This window comes from Nicotiana tabacum, chromosome 12 (assembly GCF_000715075.1).
Source record: "Nicotiana tabacum cultivar K326 chromosome 12, ASM71507v2, whole genome shotgun sequence".
Classification (NCBI taxonomy): domain Eukaryota; kingdom Viridiplantae; phylum Streptophyta; class Magnoliopsida; order Solanales; family Solanaceae; genus Nicotiana; species Nicotiana tabacum.
In genome coordinates, this window is record NC_134091.1 from 919584 (window position 1) to 939576 (window position 19993).

General features: G+C 35.2%; 2 protein-coding genes across 2 annotated transcripts; both read left to right on the forward strand.

The window, feature by feature from the left end:
• The first annotated feature begins 1713 nt into the window (after window positions 1-1713).
• Window positions 1714-6539, forward strand: LOC107826325 (protection of telomeres protein 1a-like). The gene is made up of 10 exons (XM_075226010.1): window positions 1714-1949; window positions 2043-2179; window positions 2269-2458; window positions 2723-2787; window positions 2950-3032; window positions 3354-3635; window positions 4169-4245; window positions 4342-4400; window positions 4892-5044; window positions 5951-6539. Exons 1-10 carry the CDS (start codon window positions 1829-1831, stop codon window positions 6074-6076), a joined length of 1293 nt encoding a protein of 430 aa, XP_075082111.1. The 5' UTR covers window positions 1714-1828; the 3' UTR covers window positions 6077-6539.
• Window positions 6540-9643: 3104 nt separating this feature from the next.
• On the forward strand, window positions 9644-14388 carry LOC107819068 (AT-hook motif nuclear-localized protein 10-like). The gene is made up of 6 exons (XM_016645141.2): window positions 9644-10402; window positions 11234-11292; window positions 12339-12470; window positions 12913-13071; window positions 13831-13985; window positions 14095-14388. Exons 1-5 carry the CDS (start codon window positions 9787-9789, stop codon window positions 13981-13983), a joined length of 1119 nt encoding a protein of 372 aa, XP_016500627.2. The 5' UTR covers window positions 9644-9786; the 3' UTR covers window positions 13984-13985; window positions 14095-14388.
• Window positions 14389-19993: the final 5605 nt, after the last annotated feature.

Genomic DNA, 19993 nt, shown 5'->3' on the forward strand with positions numbered 1-19993 from the left:
TCAATATTAAAACTGCATTTGCAACTACCTCTTGATGAAATTTTTCATGTTAGGTGTGCATGTCATGTTTATAATTTAATTGTTAAAAGTGGCCTTGATTTATTTTCAACTGAGATTACTCATGTTAGAAGAGCAGTTGGTGTTATTCAAGGAAATAATAGACAATCTAGAATAAAGGAATTTAAGAATAAGTGTGTCCAGTATAACCTTAAATCCAGATTCATGCCAGACGAAATTGTTACTAGATAAAATTATACATATATATATTTAAAATGTTGCTACAAATATAGCTTCCCAATAACTGAAGTTGCTAATGCGCATTGTACTGATCCAAACCGTATGTTAACAACTACTACTTGGGAGGTCATTAATGATGTTGTTAAATTTTTACATAAATTTTATACAGCTATTGTTGAGTTTTCTGGAGCATATTACCCTACTGTTACTATGACTTTAGTACATATAGCTGAAATTTCTTTTCTACTCTTTGAATTTAAGAAGAAAGAAAAATATAGGGATGTTGTTGAAAAAATGCAAGCAAAATTCAAAAAATATTTCTTTCCAATTCCTCCGATTTACTTAATTGGTGTCGTTTTAAATCCTTCTATTATGATGTCTGATTGTCACCAATTAATGAATGCTTTATATACTTATATAGAGATTGGACCAACTGAAACCCCAGATTTATATACTTGTATGAACAAGCTAAATGAATATTTACAACAATTATACAATTATTATGCAAATGTAATTGATGATGCTGCTCTTAATGTAGGCAATGTTAATCCCACTATGTATTGTACCACTTCTGCTACTGTGGATGATGAAGAAGACCTTGATAGTTTTAATATTTTTTCTACATTTTCTAACACTCAAACCAGTAGCAGGAACATTGATGAACTTCAATTCTACTTGCAGAAGCAAAAAGAGCCTCGCACAAAGGAATTTTCACCGCTGGGATGGTGGCATGAGAATGGAAAGCAATTTCCTGTTCTTTTCACTATGGCTCGGGACGTGCTGAATGTGCCAATTTCAACTGTTGCATTAGAGAGTGCATTTAGCCAAGCAAGACAACAACTTGGAGACACCCGTCACTCATTGGGAAGCAATGCTTTGGAAGTTTTAGTATGTTTCAGAGATTGGATTAGATCGGAATGAAGAAATCAAGGACGTGAAGATGTTGATAGCCTAGAAGACGAGGAACTTGGAGATATATTAACACATGGTAACCCATCCGAATTTAACACTCCAGAAGAAGGTCACTCAGTTCATATTGATTATGAAGAACTTACTAAGGCAATGCAAAACTTTTGAATTTATTCTTTTTTGGTTAATTTACTTGTTAAATGTAAACCTTTCAATTTGTAAGTTTGAATTTTGAAATAAATGTAGCACTTGAAATTTATAAGTGCAATTTTTTTCCATCTTACTTGTATTCTTTATATTAATATAACTTACAATAGTTATACAAAATACAAAAAAAAAAATTAAAAAATACACTAAACCCGGCCCGACCCCCTCAACCCGTAACCCGTACGGTTCAATTTTTACCCGGATGAACCCGAACCCGTTAAACCCGTTAAGAATCAACCCGGAACCGGCCCGGACCGTAACCCGTACGGGTCCAAAAAAGCGACCCGGCCCGGCCCACCCAATTAACACCTATACTTTACACTGCTGCCATCTCCGGGTCAATATCGGAGTTGAAACCGGGTTCGGACCTTCGTGACTGATCAGTTCATGTGCCTTTGAACTCTCCTAATTTCCCTCTCAATTCCAAGCCACAGTTTACACATCAAAAAAGACAAAAAAGAAAAAAAAAAGAGAAATGTCGCAGCGAGGCGATGATTATACCTCAATAGTTGAAGCCATGACTTTGATCAATCAGAAAGTGAATCTCATGGGCGTCGTCCTCGAAACTAGCTTTCCAAGGAAGACCAAGGGCACTGGTTAAAGCTCCTTTGATTTTCAACAATTTCAAGATTCTTTTTTTTGATGTTGGCAGTTACTTGTAAAAATTTGAGCTTTTTTCTTTTTAACAGATTACTTCTGTTTGGTTAAAATCATTGATCAGTCATACCAAAGTCGTGGGCTTTCTGTTAATATTTTCACTGAGACGATAGAGAAACTGCCTCTGGTATTCAATGCTGGTGATATTATTCTGCTTTTTAATGTTAGGGTAAAACTTCCTTTAGTTTTAACTTTGAACTTTAATTTACTATGTTACTAAAAATCTTGACTTATTTATGGTTATTGCACTTTGTGCAGATGAAAGTTCATAATTCCGTGGTTCATGCTGTGTTCAATAAAAATTTCTCTTTGTTTGCTTTGTTTGATGGAAAATATAGTACAACCTTCCTTCCCTATCAATGTTATTTGACTTATCTTCATAGGGAGCGAGATGAGAAACTTATACTCGGTTTAAGGAAGTGGTTGGTTGATCACTCTATTGGAACAGATACTCTCCTTTTCTGGTCTAAATGATCCATGAAAAGTTATGTACTTTTACATAGTGATTGCACGGTTGATATATTTAGGATGCAACTTCGGAACCTGAAGTCTTTCTAAAATGTATCTTAGTCGGTGTGGAATCATCTGTTTCCATATAAGGATCAAAGTAACATTCTTACCCTTCTCGTGCAGGGGGTCGGGTGAGAGAGTGATAGATTTCATTTTATAACCACTTTAATTCAAAGATCTGACTCTTGATATGCTCTAATTACCTTAATAGATTTTCAATCTTTGAAAGATATCAGGGAAGGAGACGGCTTCAATTTGGTTTGCAAGGTAATACTAGTACTTGTACTCTTTACTAGCATGGACTTTATTTAATTTATTTTGAAGATCAATCAAGAAAACATGTTGCTGGTTGTTTGTTGTTCTCGAGTCTTGACTGTGGATGATTTCACTCAATATTTTTTCATTGCAAATTTTGATGGCATGTGCAAGATTCTTCGTGTAGTTAGAGAAGATGAGTGGATCCTTCTTGTGTGGGATGGAACTGACACTCCACCAGTTGCTATTAATGCAAGGTGACTGTTATATTTGTGCTTTTGATTGACCATCACGTTAGTTTTCTTTTAGAGGATAGTATTAATTATTTCCTTTTCAAGTGGAGGTACTTTGTTGCACAAGAAGTACTGCTATAGTTGTGAAGTAGATTAGTTTAAACGCTCCCTAACAAATTTTTCCTGCAATTCATATTTGAAGTAAGTGGACCTCATGAACTAATTGCATATCAGATTGAGCCATCCAACACTTGCTCAGCTGCTTCTCTTTAAGAAAATATTTGCATTTGATTATGAAAGCTTTGTAAGCATTTACATAGTTTTACGTGTAACTATGAATTACAGGTTAGAGGATGAACTGGAAACCCCACTTCCTTTAGAGTCTGTGGCAGTTCGTCTGCCGAGAGACATATTCTGCAAATTGCCACCTTTTGGGACTGTGCTGAGGCTAACTCTGAATTGTGGCAATGAGAAACTTGGAATGAACGTGCTCAGGACCAATAGATGGGTGAAATTTGATAACCTAAGATGTCAACTTCTTGACTCACTGTGGCATGCTGCCCACTTGCCGACTACTAGGTTTTGCTATTTGCGCGATGAAGATCACATTGTTTCACAGCGCATGAGGTTTTCTTCTCTGATATTTACATATTTTCTTGTAATTATGTGCTAAACATAGTGTGTATTTTGGGGGGTGGGGGGGGGGGGTCCGGGGTCACGTGAACCCATGTTTCCTAATGTTATACTTTATTAAAAGTATATATATGCGCACCCAAGCTCAAAATATCATATGATCTGATGGTTATTGGGTGCACCTCTCTAAGCAAGGTTGGGAGTTAAATCTTACGTCTATCTTGTTGTTTTTTCTTTCTTTTTCTAGAATTTGGCGCACCCATTAGAGATGGGCATGTCTGGTGTCACTTCTTGCAATTAATTAAGTACTTTTTCTTTTTCTTCTTTCTTTGTTTGGTGTATTCTCTCAAAATTTCCAAGTCTGACATATTGAGGAGTGTGTATATATGTAACTAATGCCTATCGCAGAATCACCAGAACATCCTGTTGCAGCTTGAAGGTGTCATGATGATTTTCTTCTTCTCCATCCAGTGCCGTGTTTTGCATTGCCATAACTATTCTAACATCTACAAGTTGCATACCTGTAGGGAGTATGATAAGCGTATCAAATCTAAATGGGGATGGATGCCTCTTTCAGTCTTACCTTGGCCAACTCATGTGACAGGTTTGATTGACGTGTTTATGACAGATCTCCATGTTTGATCTATAATAATATATACCAGCATTCGCCTAATAATACTTTGTTATAATAAACTTTCAGTGACCGACCATTCCGAAGTGCCTTTTGTCTCCTTGATGAGAGCTCTTGTGCATCCCAAGGTATCTTGCTGCTTCGTAAAGACTTTCATTTATTCTTTTCCCTTTTTGCTTTCTACTATGTGTTAGAGAGTTGTATTTAGTCATTCAGTTCTTTTACGTCTTTGCGAATAATACATCTTCATGCCTGGTTGTTTCACTCAGGCATTATCAGACTTTTTTTGCTATTGGACTTATTGCTGAAGGGCTGGAAATGCCCATGAGTAGAGAATACTGATGTCTAATAGGAGATTGTATCCAACTGGTGAGGTATTCCAGTTTGTTCAGTTTGGATTTAGCTCTGTGTTATCTGTTCATTGCCATTTGCTTTCAGTGGCTTCTATTATTGTATTTTTTGCCACTTTAAGTTCGAATTTTCAAGGCTCAGAATAAGGAGAATGAAAAATCCCTTTTTGTTGTCATCAATTTGAGATGATTTTGTGAATGATCATGTGTTGGACCATATACTTGACTTGACATATTCAAAGTTATATCATTGAGCTTCTACCTTGTAGGTGGTAGGTAAATTCCACTGTGTCGTTCGAGTTGTGGCATCATTCCCTTGGTTAGTTGAGGATTATCGCTCCCCTACTGGCGTTTATAGGATCAGGCTAACCCTAGAAGATCCTACTGCCAGACTACACGCCTATCTATATGCTGAGGATGCGGTACCAATTTTCTTTGTGTATTCAGTTTTAGTTCCTATTTATGTTGTGAATATCTCAGAATGCTTCACTTAGGCCTTTTGAATGTTATCCTAATGGAAAATGCTTTACGCTAAACTTCATTCCAGCTTATTTTGGTTGATTTGTCTTGGACTATCTTTAACGAGAAGGCTGATTAGGTTATAGATTGAACTTTTTGGTTGATTTGGCTTTTTAGTCTATTTGGCCAAGCTTCTCCAATCCTAAAAAATCAGTTTATTTCGAGAAGTGCTTTTTTCAAAAGTACCTTTGGTGAAAAGCAATTTGTGTTTGGCTAATTAATTTGAAAATCACTTATGAGCAGCAATTAGTGTTTGACCAAGCTTTAAAAAACTGCTTCTAAGTGTATTTTTTTCGAAAATGCTTTTCAAAAAAGTACTTTTGGAGAGAAGCTATTTTTTTGGCTTCTGCTTCTTCTCAAAAGCACTTTTTTTACTTTTAAAAGTTTGGCCAAACACCTTAATTTTAGAGAAAAAAGCACTTTTGACAAAAAAAAAGCACTTCTCTCTCAAAGGAAGCTTGGCCAAACAAGCTAGTAGTTTTGGAGAAGTAGAAAAAATTAGCTTCTCTCGAAAAACACTTTTTTAAAAATCACTTTTGAGGAAAATACATTTAGAAGCAGTTTTTAAAAGCTTGGCCAAACACTAGTTGCTGCTCAGAAGTGTTTTTCAATTTAATTAGCCAAACACAAACTGTTTCTCACCAAAAGTACTTTTGAAGAAAAACACTTCTCAATATAGGTTGATTTTTGCAGCTTGGCCAAACAGGCTATTAGTCTGCATCAACTTTTCCATTCAATAATATGCAAGGCAGTATATGTTTATTGTGCCCAGGCTGATAATTCTAACTTCCTATACTTCACTTGCACAGGAACAGTTCTTTGGTGGCTACCCTTCTCTCGATGTGCTAAAAAGAATGCGGAATTTGTTGCTTGGAATTTGTGAAAGTGATGGTGACAGTGAAACCTCCACTTCCAACCAAGAGGGGTTGTTCTGATGGTAAGCAACCTCCACTTCCAACCAAGAGGTTGTGAGTTCGAGTCTACCCAAAAACAAGGTGGGAAGTTCTTGGAGGGAAGGATGCCGAGGATCTATTTGGAAACAACCTCTCTACCCCAGGGTAGGGGTAAGGTCTGCGTACACACTACCCTCTCCAGAAGCAGGAACTTTCGAATTTTTGCAACCACGCTGAAGATGTAAGCAAGTGAAACTTGTATATTTACGGTGTATATGTAAATGTGCCAAACCTATTTTGGTTTGTTTTTGTAAATGTGGTGCATGGTGCTGGTTTTTGCAAAACTATGTATCAGCCTTTTTTGCTCTAAAGTAACTAAGTGTGTTTTTGATTTCTTGTAAATGTTAGCAGTAACCTTTTCTGTACAAGTACGCTTCAAAGTTACTCTGTAGTAAATATTTTGGTGCTGAGCAATTCCACATTAAATGTTGTTTCCAAATCGAAATGATTTTCTCCCACCATATTGGGTCATTTAGTCTTCTTTGGGATTTTTACCTAGATATACTATAATTGAAATATATTTATTACTTTTATTTAGGTTCCTTATTAATTACTTTATATACCTATATTTACTAGTTTTATACAAAACCATAAAAAGGAGAAAATGAAACATACCTTAAATATTGTGTATCAGTTACATATAATCCCCTACATTTAAGATACTCTTCCTTTTTCCAAAGAAAACTATACTTGTCTTAATACTTGCCCAAAATCATCACCTCTCTTTGTATTTACCCAAAATTATCACCTAAAAAACTCACTGAACCCCAAAATCATCACCTCTCTTTGTACTTACCCACAGTAAAAAAAGCATTGATACCCATAATCTTTCTAATCCAAAAATCTCGCTTACTCACTCCCCTTCCACTGTTACCCCCCCCAAAATTGCAGATTCTTTCCCCTTCCAAAGCTGTTGATATATGATTTCTCTCTTTAATCGTCCAAAATCTCTTTCTTATTTATACAATACAGAAGAAATTCGAAGATTTGCTCTACAATCAAGTTGTGGGTAAGCTTCACTCTACATTAAAGTTGGTTTTAGGTTGAATTTCATAATGAAACTCGAGGAAGATGAAGTTTCGGAATTGTATTATGATTGTATGGTAAAGGTATCATAATTGTATCTGAGTTGTATTTGATACATCAATACCTAAGACAATTCTGATACAATACTAATACCATTAAAATAAAATATTGTATTATAATTTAAGTTTAGAGTTGGTTCTAGGTGGATGTTTTAAATTGAAACTTGAAAAAGATGAAGATCAAAGTTGTATCATAATTTAGACTTGTATCACAATTGTATCACAATTTGTACCTAAAACAATACATGATACAATACTAATACAAGTATAATACGATATTGTATCAGTTTAAGTTTAGAGTCGGTTTTAAGTTGTACATAATTGTATCACAATTGTGTAAGAATTCTTTTAGAATTGTATCAAATTTGTATTTGAATTATGAGCAGTTGTGAGATCGTGACGAATTTCACAGTTTATATCACAAATATATGATAATTATATATTAATTTATTAGTATTGTATCAGGTATTATTTTGGATATTAATGTACCATCTACAAGTTATATACAATTGTGATACAAGTATGATATAATTACGTTTTACGTATTGATATATCTGATACAATTTAAATACAATTATGATACATTTATAATACAATTCCTGAATATTTCTTCATTTTTAGTGTTATCCAGTCTCCCAACAAAAGAACGATGCAATTGATGATGTAATAATATAAAATTGTCGGCAATGGTGGGAAGAGAGAAGATGGAGATTCTGGGCTAGATTAAGAAATTTTGTTGTAAAAAAAAAAGGAGAGAGAAGAGGAGGGGGGGGGGGGGGAAGGAAAGGATATAATTGAATTCCTTAATTGAAGACACTAATAATGGGGTGAGAGCATTTTAAGGAAAAATCTATACAATTTGTAAGAAAAACCTAGATACTTATTAAAAACTACAAAACATAGAGAACATTGGTAAATAAGTTTCTAATATAGTATAACTAGGTAAAAATCCTTTTCTGTGTAAACACTATCTTATACATGATTTTGCAATTCTTGCTTAGTTAACAAGTTAAACTTGGTTTATGAACTAGGACTCGGTAACTTTCTTTATAGGACCTTAAACTGCTACAAGTATTCACACTATTTGTCACCTAAGCAGGATAGCTTGTGAATTTTCCAACCAACTAATTTTCATTTTGACATTTTGTAATGTTGGTATATAAGATTGTTAATACCATTTAGTCCTACAAGAGAAGTTAAAACTCTTTTCATTACGTTTCTGAAGATAGTTTGACATGACAAATAAGAACAATGAAGAGATCAATTCCCCACAAATCACCAAAATTTTTTAAAAAAAGCAAAGAAAACATGCACAACTTTGCATTCATAAACTCAGTAATAATAAAATTATGCTACTCCATTGTCAAGAAAATAACTTGTGAATATTTCTACAGCACAATAGAGTGAGACTAGCCAGTTAGGAGTTAGACTAAGAATGTCATTGGTCGTTTATTGATGCAGGGCTTTACCTGCTAGTTGTACTATACCAACCATCTATTTCGTATTTCGTATTCTGTATTTCATATCTCTTATATTGTTGGTATTTTATTATGCATTTTTATGGTACTAATATATCGGCTCCTGTTGCTTTTTTGAGCCGAGGGTCTCCTGGAAACAGTCTCTCTACCCTTCGGGGTAGGGGTAAGGTCTGCGTACATATTACCCTCCCCAGACCCCACTTGTGGGATTATACTGGGTCGTTGTTGTTGTTGTTGTTGCATTGTCAAGAAAATAGAGTTCTAAGATACAATGCATACCTAATCTTTAGTGTGAATTCGAATCCTTAGTTTTTTGACAGACTACTAATCTATTTAGTAATTACATAAAAATTCCTTCTAGTAATATCTCGATTAAAAGAACAATATTAGTAAGAAAATAATTTCAAACGGTCAGAATGTGTCCAACTTTGCAAAATGGAAAAGTACTTAAATGATGTATTTAGTCATAGTATCTCGGTTAAAACAACAATTTTAGTAAGAAAATAATTAAAAGTCCAATGACGCATTTCATTCAATATTACTAAATTGTATTATTAAATTGTAGTAGTTAATTAATATACATTATTACCTTAAATTTAAACATAGCTTCGGTAAGTCTTTAATTTTTATACTCCTAATGGAAAATCCGAATTTGTCTTTGTATTTTGTTGAAAAAAAAGTATAGCATCTCCTCAGAAATAACTAAATTACCAAAAGAACAGATTTTCAAAATTTAGGCTTTTGCTATAAAAAAACTTTTCCTCGACTTATTTTCTCCATTCTCTTCTGTGTTATCTTGCATTCTTCGAAAAAAAAAATCTCATTTTCCGGTAAGAAAAATAGAATTTTCCTTATTTTTTCTTCCGTTTTCTTATTTTCTAATGAATTTCGAGGTTTTCTGTAAAAAAAAATATGTTTTTTCGCGAAAAGAAAAAGATAAATTATTTGGATGTTAATAGTTTTTTTTTAATGCTATTCTTTTAAGCGTTATTTACCAATTCTTATTTTTAGTTTTCTTGATCTATTAAAAGTTTGATAAAATCTGCAGTAGTCATAAAATTTGTGATTTTTCTACTAAGAATCTGAGAAAAAATGACAACTTTCATTTGGTTCTCTACTCAGGTCAACTATGGAAAACACATTCAAAACGTCAGCATCTCAGACTAGCGGAGAAATGAACACTGAGCAGCTCACCGCCGCTGGCGCTGGCGTCAATCCGGCGACTGTTCCTCCTGCGGTTGCTCAGAACACTCACTTGTCCTTCGTTTCGCCGGTGTCCCGTCCGTATCCGTCGGCGGAGGGCGCTACCGGTACCGGTGCTCAGGTTTCTCAGAACACGCAGTTGTCATTCGCTTCGCCGCCGTCCCGTCCGTACCCGTCGGCAGAGGGCGCTACCGTTACCGGTGCTCAGGTTGCTCAGAACACGCACTTGTCCTTCGCTTCGCCACCGCCCCGTCCGTGTCCGTCGGCGGAGGTCGCTACTGGTACCGGTGTTGCGCTGTCAAACGTGAACGTGAATTCATCTGAACGGATGACAAAGAAGAGAGGCAGGCCAAGGAAGAACGGCCCACATGGGTCTATTGCGTTTGGTCCGATGGCAGCTGCTTCGGCATCCGCCGCCGTAACTCCGCCGCAAGGACCGGTTTCTTCTGCGGCTGCGCAGCCTGTATCTGAAGGGGGACCGTCGAAGAAACCCAGAGGCAGACCCCCTGGCTCTTGCAGGAAGCAGCGACGTCGAACTTTTGGTAAATCCCTATATTTCTCCTGTGTCAGTTCCTATTACTAGTTTAGTTTAGTACTAGGTTCTAATAAAAACATGCACACGTGTCTTAGAATATATATAGACTAGAATGTTTGTTGGTTGGTTGACCAGTTTCCCTGTAGGGGTTCAGTCCAAGTTTTGTTTTTTTATCTCTTTTGTTAGTTTAACTTTCAAAATGGAAACAATTTGGTCCTAATTTATCATTTTTTGAGCTGGTATAATACATATATGGACGTAAAATATTGAGTATATTATACTCCCTCCGTTTCGTGAATCTATTTTCTTTTTAGTCCGTACAAAAAAGAATAACATCTTTCCCTATTTGGAAACAATTTACCTTTATGCAATGATTTATAGCCACATAAAATATATGTGCTTCATTTTATACTACAAGTTCAAAAGTCTTCCCTCTTTTCTTAAATTTCGTGCCCAGTCAAATGAGTTTACATAAATTGAAACGAACCAAATATTATATTATATTATATTATATTATATTATATTATATTATTATATTATATGTTGATGACCGCAAAAACATAAGTAAAAGAGTTGGGCTACGTCACCACTTACAATTTGAATGGTGCAAAAATATTTTGTGTTTATACGAATCTCTTAAATGTAAAAATAAAAATATGATATAAAGAAAATGTAAAACTAAAAAGAAATTCAATAAAATCTATTTTTCAATCATTTTCTTTCTTTTTTGATCATTTTTTTAACTCTTGAGAGTGACATGTCACACATTTCCCATACTGCTTTGGTTTATCCAGCATCATTATTTTACGAACTTTGATAAAAAAGTTTTTAATTGCAGGATCGGCAGGTTCTGGCATTACACTTACACCTCATGTTATCACTGTGGAAAAAGGAGAGGTTACTTCTTTTACCTTTTTGTTTTATTTCATTAATGCCATGAAAGTCATCTTGACCCTTGAATTCAAAATTTCTGCAGTAATATTTTTTGAGTTGTCATTTTAAGGGTAGTTAGAAGCTCGTTTAGTGCTGACTGCAGTAAATTTGATATAATCTTTGCAAAATTTTGTTTATGCATGCACATGCTCTTGTGCGTCATGTTACAAATTAAAGAACCCAAAAGAGAGTAACTAATCAAAAGAAATACTCCCTCCGAGAACTTGTATAGAGAAGGATTTCCCGCGGTGCAGCAGTTCTTCCATACCAACTTAGCTGTCCGACGCTGCTATTGGCATAACAACTGGTACACCATAGGTTAGCCCAACCCAGTCCTCTCGTACTAGGGTTGGCTCCTCGCAGTTCTCCCTTTAACACCAACGGTAGATAGGAACCGAGACCAAAATTGAAAAAAGAGATACGAACGGAGAGGAATAACCAATCGATGAAAGAACATGAAACCATTCTGTTTCAATAGAGGTACGAGAAATGGTTGGGGGCAATGAAGTAGGTGAAGTGGTTGGATTTTGCGAGCTGTTCCGTTTCAATTTAGACGAGGTAGTTTAACTCGATGTAGAGTTTAAGAAGAAAAAAGACTTTTGAAACTTGTGATCTACAAATATTGTTCTTATATATAAAAAAATTTGAGTTAAGGTTACAAATAATGATAACCTAGAGCGCAATACTTAAATGATTTTCTTTTTTGACAAGTAGTACACCCCTAATATAATAGTAATAGTAACTCCATAACCATAATGGGGACTCAATTTAACAATGTCTTTATCCTGAATGAGTGTATGTATGTGCCTTGTGATACAGGACGATTGACTTCTTTGTAACTATACTTTATTTCTTCCATTATAAGTTTTAGATAGAGGTGTATGACATAAATATTTGAATTCTTGCTACGGCCTTGTATTTGCATATCATAAATTGTTGTGGCGAATTTCAGATATTTACATTGCATGCATTAGTTATGATTTTACTAGTTTTTATCATCTTTTTTTCAGGACATAGCAGGAAAAATAGTTTCATTTACTCGGCAAGCTCCAAGGGCTGTTAGTATCATGTCTTCCCATGGTGCTGTATCCAAATTGACGCTTGTACGAGCTGCCACGACTGATGAAACTGTGACACATGAGGTATTGCTTTCCCATTTCGTATTGATTTAGTTTTTCATGGTTCCACTGTATGTGCCCGCCTTAACACTCATTGAAACCCTTTGATTTGTACTATGCACTTTAAATGGAAGTTCGTCCTCATTGTAAATTTTTCATTCAATTGTTAATACACAAAAAACAAAGTGGAATGAAAGCAAAAGATTCATATAGGCAATACCAACTAGTTGGGATTGAGTAATTATTCTAAGACTTACTTCATATCTATTTCTTTATTCAGCTGCATTCTACTTCTGCAATTTCAATACAGTTCATATGGATGTTAATCCAAATGTGTTCTCAACTCCTTTCTGTGTCCGAAGTTATGCACTTCTGCTGATTAAATGTGCATCTGTTTTACTCTTCCAGTATGCTTATCCTAGATAAATGCGTAGACTTGAGTACGTATGATGTTTGCCTCTTGTAGGGACAGTTCGATATAGTGTCTCTATCTGGTTCCTTCAGGGAATCCATAATTGGCGATGAGGATAGCTGGACGGGTGCAATAAACATAGCTGTAGCTGGAGATGGATTGGTGTTAGGTGGTAGTGTGATCGGTGATCTGACGGCTGCATCAAAAGTCGAGGTTTGCATTCTTTGAAGTCTTTATGAAGTTTCAGCTTGTGTTTACTATTTCTAGTGATCATCTCATAAAGCTCTAGCTACTACTAAATCTGTGTTAGTTGAGGCAAGAACTTACGTAGATTAGGATGGGAATATTTTCTTGTATTTTCTCTACATTGCACACTCTACTCACTTGGGAAGGGGTAAGCTCTGCGTAAACACTATCCTCCCCAAACCCCACTAGTGGGATTTTACTGGATCGTTATTGTTGTTTCTCTACATTGCACTTGTTCGTGTCCTTATCTTTGTGTCTTGTTCTTCTGTTTCTTTTCAAGTTTTGAGAATTATTCCTTTTTCACTAATGGAGTATTATTCTCTTCTTCTGACAAAGAAAGTAATATTTGCATGTGCATCCTGAAAAGGTTATATTTCTTTCCTGAGTAGTGACTTTTTTGTTGATAAATCGAATTCTTGCCCGGATTTCCTATCATATCTTTTTACCAAGAGCACTAGAAATAGATTGCAAGCGCACTCAAAGTAGTAATGATAAGCGTAATGCAGAGGCCAATGACATGGTCCTGGAATCAATTCTGCCATCTTGTTTTTTACTTTATTTATGTTTTAGACGTATATAATACATATTGAACGCCTTTTGTCGAGAATTTTTTTCACTTCTATCAAATTTGAACACCCTTGGGAAAATTACTAGCTTCGCTTCGTCACTGCATACGTCATGCAGTTGTTGTTTGCATAAGCACTAATTTGATGGTTTCTGTTGTAGATTATTCTTGGCACTTTTGTTGATGAATCGGAAAGAGCCAATAGCCCACCAGCGCATGGGACTTTTGGCGAGTCGTCTGGGCGTCAAGACAGTCCCCTCAATCATGGAGATTCCAACAATGCGAACATGCAAGGCATCTCAAACATGCCATAGAAGTGAGTGCGTTCTGCTCGTTACAGATACTGGACATAAATGATGCATTCTGCATCATTTATCCTGATAATAATATGTCTTTTGACTTAATTATTGGTTTTTAATATTTAGGTTGCCAACAAATGTTAAACTAAGCGAAGTAGAAAGATTTTGAACTGAATTTGAAGAAACAGAAGAAGTTCTGCACGCAGGCCTGAATTCTAGGCTTATTTCAGCAGCTGTCTCTCAACTTTGGACTTGGAAAAGAAGAGTTACCATTGAAAAGTGCTGATATTCACGTCTTGTTGAAGGGTTTCTTCTTTATTTTCTTCTTTTATGGATTCTTCTATGCTTTCTACTTCGGTTTTGTTTTGTTGAACGTTTTTCGGCTAAGTTTTACGACTGGTGTTTTGATGAACCTTTTTGTGTTGGATGATTCTTAAACAGTTCGTTGGTTTTATTTATATAACTAATTGTTTTGCAATATTTGATGCCTTAGTTCTTGTTTATACTGAATACATTTACAGGTTTTTGGACAGCTAATTATAATCACTTAGGGTTAAGTTAAAGTATTAATTAATAGCTTGTTTGGCCGAAAGGCCAATTTTTTTTTTTTTTTTTTAGAAAGTATTTTTTTCAAAGTCGAAGTATTTGGCCAAGCTCTTAGAAGAAAAAAAAATGCTTTTAAGTAAAAGCAGTTTTAGAGAAGCAAAAGAAAATAGCTTATCTCCCGAAACACTTTTTTGAAAAGTATTTTTGAGAAAAATACACTTAGAAATATTTTTTTACAGCTTGGCCAAACACTAAAAGCCTGTTTGGCCAAGCTACAAAAATCAACTTAATTTGAGAAGTGTTTTTTCTCAAAAGTACTTTTTTCCAAAGTACTTTTGGTGAGAATCAGTTTGTGTTCGACTAATTTATTTAAAAGTACTTTTGAGCATCAATTAATGTTTGGGCAAGCTATTAAAAACTATTTCTAAGTATATTTTTCTCAAAAGTACTTTTGAGAAGTGCTTTTGGAGAGAAGCTATTTTTTTCTCCTTTTTCAAAATTGCTTTTGCTTCTACACAAAAGCACTTCTTTTTCCTTTAAAAGCTTGGCCAAACCCTTTAACTTTGAAAAAAGTACTTTTTTTTTGAAAAAAAAATGCTTTTGGCTTGGAGAAACTTGGCCAAACAAGCTATAAGTACTGCTCAGAAGAGTTTTTCAAATTAATTAATCAAACACAAATTGTTTCTCACCAAAAGTACTTTTGAGAATTACTTTTGACAAAGCTTTTTCTATCCTAGAAGTACTTTTTTTCTTAAAAAAGAAATGCTTTTTTCAAAGTTGATGTGTTTTGAACAAGCTCTTAGAAAATAAAAAAAAAGGTTTTTAAGTAAAAAAAAAGTAGCTTATCTTCAGAAGCACTTTTTTGAAAAGTACTTTTGAGGAAAATTGTTGTTCCAAAACGCACACGCAAGTATACATGGTCGACAAGTAGTATATGATTGTAAGTCCAGATATCGTACCCACATGGACTTGTGATTAACTATCAACTAAATTAAACCAAACAATTAATATATTCAAGCGAAACCTAAAGTATGAATATTTAACTAAAATTAATGTAGAGTAACAAATTAAGAGTATAAAGAAAACAACGACAAGTTTAAAGGCGGATTCAATGGGAGAAAATATTCTAGAGCTATGGGTTAGCTAACAATCCCTTTGAGTTGTCTACCTAAATTGTCTAATTAATTTATTTGGTTTATTGATTGACGTGGTTAATATTGCTCGTAGCCTTCTCCCGAAGTACAACTCGCATATTCAAGCTGACTAGTTTTCTAATTAGTCGACTAGATGTAATAACGAGATAACAATAAGAGCAGAATTTAAGATGCAGAAATAAAGTGCAGGAATTAAAGACACCGAAATTTTTATACTAGTTCGAATTCAATGTGCACCCTAGTTCAGATCCCTTGGGTTGCAAGGGAGTTCTCTTTCAGTGAATGAGTTTCTTGAGTACAACGTGAATGGTGTGGTTTACACCAATGGCTCAGTGTCTATGTCACTCATTTCTTTTTGCTACGATGCCTCTCCAGTATTTTTCTCTCTTTGTTCTCTAACTTGTTACACAACAGATCTAGTAGAGCTACAATATTTGTTTGCAGTAAAACAAAGAGAGGGTATTTGGTTCGATCAAAGTATATCTGTCTAAGGATTAAGGATATGTATAAATACTTTGTATGAGGCCGTTGTTGAAGAGATTTGCCAACCTAAGAGATTTGATCCTTGAAAAGAAATTGATTCTTTCCAAGAATAAGGTTATTTGTCGTTGCTCTTCCTTGATGAGAGGACTTTAATAGCTTTCCTTCTACAGGTCTTGATAGCGCCAGATTTTCTCCTTTATTTTTGGTCCTTCCAATAATAGCAGCTTGATCGATCATCTTACAAGATCTTCAATGCTTCTTTTCAGCTTCAATCAATCTCTGATTGATTTCCTTGCCGAATCTTTAGTTGTTTGATTGATTCCTTCCTTTTGATTTCTTTGATCTTGGATGTTTTCCTTGAGTCCCTATACCAAAAGAAATTATATTATTTTTCATTATTAAAACTAAAACCTAATAATCTGCCCTTTTTGGTGATGACAAAATAATGTATGTAAATATCAGTTGACTTCCCTGTATTTTACCCCCTTCCCCCTCAATGAGTGCAGTTGACTCCCCCTCAATAGGTGTTGTTGAGACTATTTCCTTTAGTCGACTGCTTCTGCAGGAGCTCTGACTCCCCCTCAAGAGGTGCCAGAACTTCTTTTAGTCAGCTTCTCCTATAGTATCTATAGTCGACTTCCCCTGCAATGGATGTACCTACATGAATATATATATATATCCTTTTCTTCTTTTAGTCAGCTTCTCCCGTAGTATCTATAGTCGACTTCCCTTGCCATGGATGTACCTGCACGAATATACACATATATCCTTTCTCCTCCTTTTTGGCATCAACAAAGAGGGGATAAGATAACAACACACTATATACTAAAACACGATTTATAGCATGATATGTTTGTAGAGTTATGTCAAAACAAAACATATTTTCTAAACATCATAAACAAAAATAAAAAAATTATCCAACGACTGGTTATCCAGTCCAAAATAGCACAGCAAAAAATATTGTCTAAACCTTCAACATTAACGATGCAAGAAATAGGTAAGAATGTTGCAAATCGCCTCCTTCTGTTGATCAAAGCTGGCATTGGCTGAGATAATCACTCCATCAAGCATGTCGTGTACCTCCTTAAATGCCTTGACTGCGTTTTCCCTAACTTTGAGAACTGTAACTCTTATCTTTGAAACATCATACCATGTCTCTTTGCAGATTGCATGAATATCTCCAATAGTGGACTGAATATCAGTAAGAAGATCTTTGATGGCGGACAACTAATTGTCAATGGCAACTGGTTTCTCAGCAAGGTCACGGACACTGGGACTATGATGGGAAATCGAGGGTTTGGATTTTGGATCAGGTTAAGCATGTTTGACCTCAGCTTCTTGTTTCTTAACCTATGAGCCCTTCACACACATATACCCCATACTCGAAAATGCTCTGAAATTGTAAGACTTTAAAATAGAGATGAAGGGATATTCAGAGATAAAAATATTATGCCATAAGGCAGACTGGTGTGATCATAAGCACTTTCAATCATAAAATTGATTACCCAGGAGGACAATTTGATCTTGAGTTTTGTCACAAGGCAATAGACAAGAAATGTATCTCCTTGAGAGAAAGTGGAGAAAGAGCCAATACGAAGAAGCAGAGTAGTTGCAACAATGTGGGCTAGAACATGAGTTTCAAAGCTAACATCACATGGACCTAACTGGTTTGGGAAAGATTCAGATGGACACTCAGCAATATACCGCTTTGCTTGATCAAAGGTGAATTCAAAATCATCAGGCCAGAAATTTTTGAAAAGCATAGGAAAACCAGAACACTTGCACTGGAAAATTGAATCAAACATGGCACAATCAAGAACAATGTGCTTCCCTAATACTAAAGAGTTCAACTTATCAGACTTATTAGAGCGAAGATTTGCATAAAATATTTTCACTAGGGGTTCATATAGGAGGGGGAACGGAAAAGAATTTAGACCAGCCCTGATGAACAAACAAATCTTTTACCTTACAATTTAGGGCTTTTATGTCATCAAGGTCGACTACTCTCCCATGAGCAATTGGATTGTCTTTCAAAGCAATGAAAAAATTCATGTTTAGAGAATCCCAGAAATTTAGGTCGGACTCTAAAGAACTAGAGAGATCTATTTTTGACTTCTTTGGAGTAAAGGATTCAGGGGGTTCTTCCATATGCCTTTTTTCCAGGACTTTTTCTCCTAAAATATGAAAATGATCTGAGAGGTCCACCTGAGATGAGGCAAAACCTTCCGAATGGTCTGACCCTAGGTCTACTTATTCTAGAGGTTGAGATAGGGGTTTTGTTCTAGAGCGAGTACTCTTCCTGGTAGAAACAGAAGGATTTTTTGAGTGTTTGGCCATGGAAGAGCTTTTGGTGAGAGAAAGTTTTTGGAGAGGGTTTCTAGGCGATGGGGACGATGGAGACTGAAAAAGGTTTTCAGGTATCAAAAAAAGGGTTTCTGACGGTTGAGTACAGAAAAGGAAAGAGGTGTCAGTTATACAAAACAACAAAGTTTGAACATTAGGCATACAAAAAGTAATAGTAACATATAGGTCCTAATATTAATGATTAATGCAAATAATACCAAGTAATTCTCTTAAAAAGCAAAATCTGTCCTCTAGTAATGGCTTAGTAAATATATCCGCTAATTGATCAGTAGTTCCAATAAAAGATAGTTTTATATTTCCTTTAAGAACATGTTCTCTAATAAAATGATGCTTGATGTCTATATGCTTTTCCCTAGAATGATGCACAGGATTTTTAGAGAGACATATAGCACTAGAGAGTTCACAGAAAATTCGAATGGGTTTAAAGAATATTTCATAGTCACCCAATTGATGAGACATCTATAGTAATTGTGCACAACATTGTCCAATGGCGATATACTCGGCCTCAGTTGTGGATAATGCGACTGATCCTTGATTTTTATTGCTCCAAGATATCAGTGCCTTTCCAAGTAATTGGCATGTCCCAGTGGTGCTTATTCTGTCTTCCTTATCACCTGCAAGATCAACATCTGAAAAACCTTCTAGTTTAAAATTGTTAGATCGTGGATACCATAATCCGTGAGAGACAGTTCCAATGAGATATCTAATAATTCTCTTTACTGCAGTCAGATGTTGTAAGCACGTGATTTTTTGCCCTATATGAGAATTACTCCCAAAAATTCAAAAATAAAATGATTTTCTTTGGTGTGCAATTTTGTGATATTTTGAATAATTATTTGTAGTTGTCTGTGCGTGTTTATTTGCTAAATTAATAAAAAATACAAAAATATGTCGCATTTTGCATGTAGGATTTAATTCTATAATTGATAATAATTAAATTTGTTTTACAAAAATTAAAAATTACAAAAATATTTTTAACAATTCAAAATATTTTTGTATTACTAATGCGTTTAATTAGTTTTAAACTAATTATTATACTCAAGTTTCTTTGCCTCTGCAATCTTTCATTTCTGGCGGCCGGATTTAAACTAGTATAATGTTTTGTCTAGCCCCAAAATACAGAAGCTTCCCTTTAAATTAATTTAACTTCTAAAGATATTTTTGCATGGTCGTATGACGACATGCCGGGTTTAAGCACCAAGCTAGTGGTTCACAAATTGCCCATTGACCCGGCATGCCTTCCCGTCAAGCAGAAACTGAGGAAGTTCAAGACAGATATGAGTGTGAAGATTAAAGAAGAAGTAACCAAGCAGCTGCAAGCAAAGGTTATTCGGGTCTCTCGATATCCTGATTGGTTGGCTAATGTGGTGCCAGTACCAAAGAAAGATGGGAAGATCAGGGTATGTGTCGACTACCGTAATCTGAACAGGGCAAGCCCAAAGGATAACTTTCCATTGCCCAATATCCATATCTTGATC

Bases quoted from the DNA above. Each gene is read 5' to 3' on its own strand.
- LOC107819068 (XM_016645141.2), top strand. From the start codon at position 9,787: ATGGAAAACACATTCAAAACGTCAGCATCTCAGACTAGCGGAGAAATG. The intron at 12,471-12,912 runs GTATTGCTTTCC...TGCCTCTTGTAG, and splicing joins ATGAAACTGTGACACATGAG to GGACAGTTCGATATAGTGTC. The intron at 13,072-13,830 runs GTTTGCATTCTT...TTTCTGTTGTAG, and splicing joins CGGCTGCATCAAAAGTCGAG to ATTATTCTTGGCACTTTTGT.
- LOC107826325 (XM_075226010.1), top strand. From the start codon at position 1,829: ATGTCGCAGCGAGGCGATGATTATACCTCAATAGTTGAAGCCATGACT. The intron at 2,180-2,268 runs GTAAAACTTCCT...CACTTTGTGCAG, and splicing joins TTCTGCTTTTTAATGTTAGG to ATGAAAGTTCATAATTCCGT. The intron at 2,788-2,949 runs GTAATACTAGTA...GGCATGTGCAAG, and splicing joins GCTTCAATTTGGTTTGCAAG to ATTCTTCGTGTAGTTAGAGA.